We start from the raw sequence: 7565 nt of genomic DNA, 5'->3' as shown, positions 1-7565 counted from the left end.
GCAGAGTGCAAAACTCAACGCCGCATTGAAAAATAATTTTAAGTTCATGTCAAACAGTGGCTTTCTATATATATACATATATATATATATATATATATATATGAGAAAAGATATTATAATAATCAAATTATGTTCCTATTAAATTACTATCAATCAATCTAATTGTTAAATTGATTATGTTGATCCAACGGTTATATCTATTTCCATCTTTGCATTATCATGATTTTTTAAATTTAATATTTTATATTTATTTTCACATTTGTATGGTTATGATTTCTCATATTTAATACTTTCACTTTAAATATGGGGAATCATAACCATATAAAGATGGAAATAAATATAACTGTTGGATCAACATAATTGATCTAAAAGTGAAATTGATTGATAGTAACATAATTTGATTGTTACAATATTCTTCCCCTATATATATATATGGGCCAGGATCATCTTACACCGGTGTAAGAATAATAAGTCTTATACTAAATCTTAACCATTTATTTTATGTATCTGATGGTTGAGATTTATTAGGTCTCACTCATTAATTAATTTTTAATTCCCAATAAATCTCAACCGTTAGATGCAAGAAAATCAACGGCTAAGATTTGGTGTAAGATTTATTATTCTTACACCGGTGTAAGTTGATCCTATCCCTATATATATATATATATGGGCAGGACATTCTTACACCGGTGTAAGAGTTAGAAGTTTTACATCTATCTTGACTATTGATCCACTTGTATCCAATGGCTCACATTACTAAAAAATTAGAGCCCTTAGCCCTTAGATATAAGTGGAATCAACGGATAAGATTAGGAATGTAACTTACACTGGTGTAAAATGATCCTGACTCATATATATATATATATATATATATATATATATATATATATATATATATATATATATATTCCGTACGGCAGAGTGCAAAACTCAGTGCCCCATTGAAAAATAATTTATATTCCAGTTTAGTTGAAAAAGAAAATAACATTATTTCATAAAAAATCGCAGAAACATATTTCGAAAGACGAATTTATTCTCCAGAAACAAACAAATTTTTCTATATGTTTCATCATTTTCATTAAAGTTTGACACATACGAGGCTGTCAATGACGTAGAGGCATTAAATTAAGAAAAAATGAAGATTAGAAAAGAGAACGAAATTGTCATTCGTGCTTGAGGGCTTATTTGGTAAAATGCATAAGGTATGATAGTATAAATTTATATTATATATTATAATATTTTTAATTATTTAGTGTGATCATAGTATAGTATAAGTTTATATAACAAATTTTTTTAAGAGTAAACATCTTTTTTGGTCCCTGACAATATCTACGAAATCATTTTTAGTCCCTGACAATAAAAAAGGATCAAATTGGTCCTTTTTACATACTGTTAAGAACCAATTTGGTCCTTTTTTATTCCAGGGACTAAAAAGGATTTCATAGATATTGTCAGGGACCAAAAATGGTGTTTACTCTTTTTTTAATATATCAAAATAATGTATAACTTAATCAGTTATCAATTTTTCAGTTTGGTCGCCACAGCTTGAATCAATTTGGATCAGTTGATGAACACCCTTAGCCTTAGAGGGAATTAGACCTTAGAGGAAATTTGAATCAATTGTGAGAATGAAAGGATGTAAGGTGTGTCATTTAAAATGACACATATTTTTCCTTAAAAAAAAGTATATTTAATGTGATGGTAAGAAGTTGTCGGTGAAATAATTTTAAGAATTTTCGTTTAAAGTACATCTAAAGCTATAAATGCATGTGTAATTATATATTCAACATGAGGTTTTCAACAACCTCTTATCCTTACCTAATTTGTTTGTTAGGTTATAATTTTTCCACGTCCCCAACAAAAAAGTGTGTATTTTTATCAGTTTCTTTTTTTGGTCAGTTTTTCATCATACAAAATGGTAATTGAAAAGGCGTCAAGTGCCAACCAGTTTATAGTTCAACAAACATTGAATTTAATACCAAGAGTAATAATAATTTTGCTTTTTGGGTTTTTCAGGATATTTTTGTACTCTGCACTATTTAAGTGTGAGATTATTGTGTGCGGAATATAAAATAATATATTTATCATTAAGAACGTGAATCAATTAATAAAAGATTATTTAATTTTAATTTGTGATCTCAAATTTGAGATTATGAAAATATAATTATGTTAAAAAAAAAAATGGTAAATGTGTTAAAACTGAATAAAAGAGTTTTGCTCCTAATATAGTCGAAATCAAATTTAAAATTACAGTTCATTAAATATAGTATTCTTCTCTCTCTCTTGATTTTTTTATTGTAAGGGCAACGGCCCAAAACAACAAAGCAAATAACACAGAAACAAAGAAAAAACACTCTAATAAGTGACATCAAATTCTTTGATGAGTCTTTTAATTTTTGAATCAATCTTACTCATATACATTACTTGGACTCAATTTTAAGATACCTACTCTCCTTATACTGAAGTGTTTGAAATTCCGGAAAAAATTCAAGTTTTTCAAATACAAGCCTTTATAGGTTTGAATTTTATTTTCTTTTCGAAGAACTTGGCCAAAAAGAGTCAAGTAGTTGCAAGATGAGATTGCCAATCCTATGAACTTATTTATTGTATTATTTTGAAAAATAATTTTAAATGTATTATTTAAATAGTTTATCTTTAAGTTTACATTAATATATCTTTTTGCCTGTAGCATCAGAAGGCCCCCAAAACGTGGCATTTTTTTTTCATCCCTTCTTCTACACAAGAAATTCATATTATTTGTTTCTTTTGACTTAATAATGGTAGGTAAGTCACTTAGCTACCCTTCGTTGTGCAAGCCAACTGAAAGTTTGCGGCATTCATTGTGTGCATGCTCTAAGCCTGTCAGGTTCGTGCCAACCACCTCTATGGGCTCGAATGATGTAAACGTGTCACTTCCTCCACCTTAGGATGTAAGTACGTAGGATAAAGGGCCCTTCTATATATTTTCTAAAGTTACCACATTTCATTTTTCCTTATTAATGATATGAATAAAGCTGGACTCAATTGACCCTCTTTTATGGTTTTTTTTTTTTCTTTTCAGTCCAAAAAGTGTGAACTTTATCTATCAATCGATTTGAAAATTGCACGTTCATCTCGCTTTTCGTTCATTTCCGCCACGCCAACATAGCCACAATAAATAAGAAGAAGCAGGCGAAGCAGCTAGAAGCGCTCGCTTCTAGCCCTTGAATTCTGATTCACGAATGAATTGGGAAAGCCAACACAAAGATTCTATTCTGACTTCGTAGAGCCGGTGCTGCTGTTGCCTGCTCTAACCTTTCTACATTCCGGTGAGTCTTAATTCCTTATTCATCTGCTTCAAATTGTATACTCTTCTTTCAATACTTTTTTGGCACATACTTCATACTCATTTTGTGTAGAAGAATTTATATTTTAACTAAATGATGCATGCTTGAAATTATGACATATTAATATTAACCATAGATCTATTTTATTCCTTTCTTTTTTTATTTATAATTATTTTATTCCTTTTTAATATTATCGATTGATGAAATTTGGCAGTGTCAGAAATCGTGCATTAGGTACTTCATAGTCATGGATTCAAGTATTGCAACTCAGAATGATGAAACATCAAAAAAGTTTCATACTGAGCAAACTCTGGTTGATGTTGAAGACATAATTAGCAAGTTACATGAAAGCACTCTTGGTCACATCCTGTGTTTCCTTCCAACTATAGAGGCAGTACGCACTTGTGTATTATCAAGAAGGTGGATTGAAGTTTGGAAATCCATCACCAGTTTACAGTTTAATGATAGTTTCCTTTGTTCTGGGAAGAAGATGCAACAAGAACAATTTGTGCATTTTGTGAACAGAGTGCTTCTTCACCTTGTTGATTCAAGCATACAAAGTTTCTCTCTTTGTTTAACATGTTATCATTATGATGTCTCACAGGTTAGTGCATGGATTTCTACTATCTTGGAAAAGGGTGTCCATAAGCTTCGTATTCAGTATGCTGATAAAGTCGTCCTTTCTTCCCATTCCCTCTTTAACTGCAGTTCTCTAGTACAATTGGTGCTTCAAATGAGATGCACTCTTAGTGTTCCCATCTTTGCTTCTCTCCCAAATCTTCAAAACCTTAGCATTTCTGGGATTAAGTTAGTGAGTGAATCCTCCACTTATTCAGAAGATACAATTCTTAGCTTCCCAGTTCTCAAAGTGTTTGAAGCTAGAGGATGTGAGTGGTCAACTATGCAGGATATTAGTATACAGGCACCTCTACTTGAAACATTTTCCATAGCAATATGGAACTCCCAGTCAAATGAATCATGTAAATCTTCCATCAAGATTTTTGGTCCTCATCTAACTGATTTCTCTTATGAGGGTGATCTTGAACAAGATATCATTCTATTAAACCCATCATCAATTAGAAGTGCTTCTGTTGTGATTGTTATTGATGAAGACAAAAAGAACAGAATGGAAAAACTTGGATTTCAAGCACATATGCTTCTCAAACAGATCCATGAAGTGGAACGATTGAATTTATTGTGTTACAAGGTATGCTTTGTTTTCATAATATGTGAATAAATATTTTGATATGTGGAAGAGTACATTTTCCTGTGGTTGCATAACATGTTAAATAAATATAAAAATTATTAATATAGCCTCACCTAACGTTTTAAGGTTTTGAGTTAAAATGATTCTTTATATGATATAAGAGTCGTAGTAAATAAGTGGTCACGAGTTTGATTCTCACCGCTCTTTTTTGTGGTAGAATTAAGTAAGCGCAAGATAAAAAAAAAAAAACTTGTGCTTGTGCAGCATAAGGTAGACAAAAATTGTACATGTACAATATCCACATTTTAAGTCCAAAGAGCTCTTACATGTGAAAATGTGTTAAAGAAATATAAAAACCATTAATATAATCTCATCTAACAGGTAAAAATATGGTTGTTTACATAAAATGTTTTATAATAAGAGAGCGTGTCTGAAAATGCATTTTAACTACTAAAAGAGGTATGCTACAAGTAAAAATATTTGGGGTGTTAGTTTTTCTATTTAAAAATTTTATAATAGAATATAACCTGATTTTAAACTATCAAATATATATATATATATGTGTGTGTGTGTGATAAGATTTTTTGACACCAAATCTAAGCAGTAGATTTTTGTGAATCTAATGATTATAATTTATTGGGTCGCACTTATTAATTTATTTATTAATTACCAATAAATGATAATAATTAAATTGACAAAAATCAACCATTAAGATTTAACGTAAAATGATAACACGTCAATCTCTCTAATAACTTAAGAGTGTGTGGGTGTGTGGTGAATATAAAAATAACAACTTAAAAGTGTGTGTAAATGTGTGTGTGTGTATGGTGAATATAAAAATAATAACTTAAAAGTAGAGTTTGTTAAAAGTGGGATTAGTTTAAGTGGTGGACCTTTGTGTTTCACTATAAACAACACTGCTCATCTTTTTAGCACAACTGATTGATGTAGCATCCAAACCATTTAACCTCACTAATGGATTTTTTACTAGTAATTTTACTAGTCCATTTTTTTGGCTCTGGCTATCTTGCATCCAAACAAACAAAATTTGACTCTGAATTTGAACAAGTTTCTTCCTTGTCATACAGGTTATAATGCATGCTAAAGATATTTTCACCCATCTACCTGCTTTTGGAAGGTTGTCTCATCTGCAACTAAACGAGGCTACTGGTGAAGCTCTGTTGAAGTTACTCCACAATTCCCCAAATCTTAATACTCTTGTTTTACTTAATGTAAGTTTAGATACTCTTGCTTTACTTCACAAAAAAATTCAAAATGCTTGTTTTATGTGTTTGTTAGATATAATATAAAATACTGTAAATGATTGATGACTCATTGTACACACAAATTTCAGGGAGTATGTGACTTAAATAAAGATATCTTGACTTCTGCATCAGTGCCTCATTGCTTTATGTCAAGCCTCAAAGTTTTTCAGTTTAAAGGATTTAATGTGCATGACCATGAGCTTTGTCTGGTAAAATTCGTGATGACAAATGCAGCAATCTTGGAGAGGATTACTATATCTACAGCTTTTTGGCTGCGTTATTCAGATATTGACTTGGAGAAAGTTAAGGAGCAGATACTCTCTTTTCCAAAGTGTTCCAGCGTTGCCTTGATAGAATTTTCTGATGTCAAAGGTTCCTGAAGATTTCAGAACACGTATAGAGTACTTGTGCTGCAACTGTTAAATGTATTTACTTTGTGTCTCTCATTTTCTTTATTGCATCATGGGCTGGCAATGTAAAAAAAAAAAAATATATATATATATATAGTGTGAGATTTGATATGTGAGAGACCAAGGTATGTTCAAAGAACTATCGGATGAGGTTATATTAATGATTTTATATATCTTTAACACGTCCCTTTACACGAGAGTGCCCTGGGCTTGAAGGGTGGACAATGCACAGACCACTTACCTATGCTTAACAAGCTCCATAATACTTAATTATTTATTAATTAAATGGGGGCGGTGAGGATCGAATTTGTGACACCGAAACTCTGATACCATGTAAAAGACCCTCACCTAATAGCTTAAGCTTTTGGGTTGAATTGACGCTTTACATGATATCATAGCCTCCGCGATCAAGTGGTTACGAGTTCAATCATCAATGCCCTCATTCTCTTAATAAAAATAGTTAATTATTCTGGACTTTCTTATTAATTCCGATCGCCTGGAAAGAACAAAAGAAACATCTTGTTCTTTCTTCAACAATTTCTGATCTCTAGTGGACCTCTCAGTAGGATTCGACCCCAGATGACGTTCTGACCATCTGTCAGAGAAAAAAGAACGGTTGGCTCTGTATCAATGGAATCTCATCATCCATACATAACGAATTGGTGTGGTATATTCAAATCATAACATATGAACAGTAATAACGAGTATTCTGATTGAGACTAGAACTCATAGGGAAGAAAATAGATTTATGAATGGAATAAAATATGCAGTATTTACAGACAAAAGTATTAGGTTATTGTTGAAAAATCAATATACTTCTAATGTCGAATCGGGATCAACTAGGACAGAAATAAAGCATTGGGTCGAACTCTTTGCAGGTAGGCTGAGCCTGATGAACCATCTACCCTTCAAGTCTAATGGGCTCTTGTGTGAGGGAGCGTGTTAGATAAATATAAAACAATTAACATAGCTTCACCCAATAACTTAAGTTTTTCGGTTGAATTGGTTCTTTATAGTTTACGTATTTGTTTTCACCCGTTCTTGCAAGGCATACACATGTTGTTGGGAACTTGGTTCCCTCAAACTCGGCTAAGAAGCTTTGTGGAAGTCAAACGTCGAGTTGGGAGCTCGGCTCTTCAATCAGAGGTCGGCCAGCGCAACGGAAAAATGAAAAACACAGAGGAGAGAGAGAGAAAAGAACACAACAAATTTTAACGTGGGAAAACCTTCCCCAATGTGAAGAAGTAAATAAAACCCATGGGATACTAGTTCAGAATCAAACTTCCACTATGAAAATAATGGGTTATAAAAGATCAAGCATCACCAACAATGATGATTCACTCAAACCTCATCTACA

The 7565-nt window shown here is 31.8% G+C and overlaps 1 protein-coding gene across 4 annotated transcripts; it reads left to right on the top strand.

Moving 5' to 3' along the window:
• The first annotated feature begins 3036 nt into the window (after nucleotides 1-3036).
• LOC133312742 (F-box/FBD/LRR-repeat protein At3g14710-like) lies at nucleotides 3037-6356 on the top strand. Of its 4 annotated transcripts, XM_061514000.1 has the most exons (5): nucleotides 3037-3308; nucleotides 3541-3746; nucleotides 4035-4533; nucleotides 5622-5765; nucleotides 5888-6356. In XM_061514000.1, exons 2-5 carry the CDS (start codon nucleotides 3574-3576, stop codon nucleotides 6176-6178), a joined length of 1107 nt encoding a protein of 368 aa, XP_061369984.1. In that variant the 5' UTR covers nucleotides 3037-3308; nucleotides 3541-3573; the 3' UTR covers nucleotides 6179-6356. The 4 variants fall into 4 exon arrangements, with proteins under 4 accessions (XP_061369984.1, XP_061369983.1, XP_061369982.1 ...); XM_061513999.1 differs by having other exon boundaries at nucleotides 3547-4533; XM_061513998.1 differs by having other exon boundaries at nucleotides 3541-4533.
• Nucleotides 6357-7565: the final 1209 nt, after the last annotated feature.

This window comes from Gastrolobium bilobum, unplaced genomic scaffold (genome assembly GCF_033153095.1).
Source record: "Gastrolobium bilobum isolate Gb01-03AN ecotype WA unplaced genomic scaffold, APGP_CSIRO_Gbil_v1 utg8625, whole genome shotgun sequence".
NCBI classification, from domain to species: domain Eukaryota; kingdom Viridiplantae; phylum Streptophyta; class Magnoliopsida; order Fabales; family Fabaceae; genus Gastrolobium; species Gastrolobium bilobum.
This window is presented reverse-complemented; position numbering and strand designations above follow the sequence as displayed.

Bases quoted from the DNA above. Each gene is read 5' to 3' on its own strand.
- LOC133312742 (XM_061513999.1), top strand. From the start codon at position 3,574: ATGGATTCAAGTATTGCAACTCAGAATGATGAAACATCAAAAAAGTTT. The intron at 4,534-5,621 runs GTATGCTTTGTT...CTTGTCATACAG, and splicing joins TGAATTTATTGTGTTACAAG to GTTATAATGCATGCTAAAGA. The intron at 5,766-5,887 runs GTAAGTTTAGAT...CACAAATTTCAG, and splicing joins ATACTCTTGTTTTACTTAAT to GGAGTATGTGACTTAAATAA.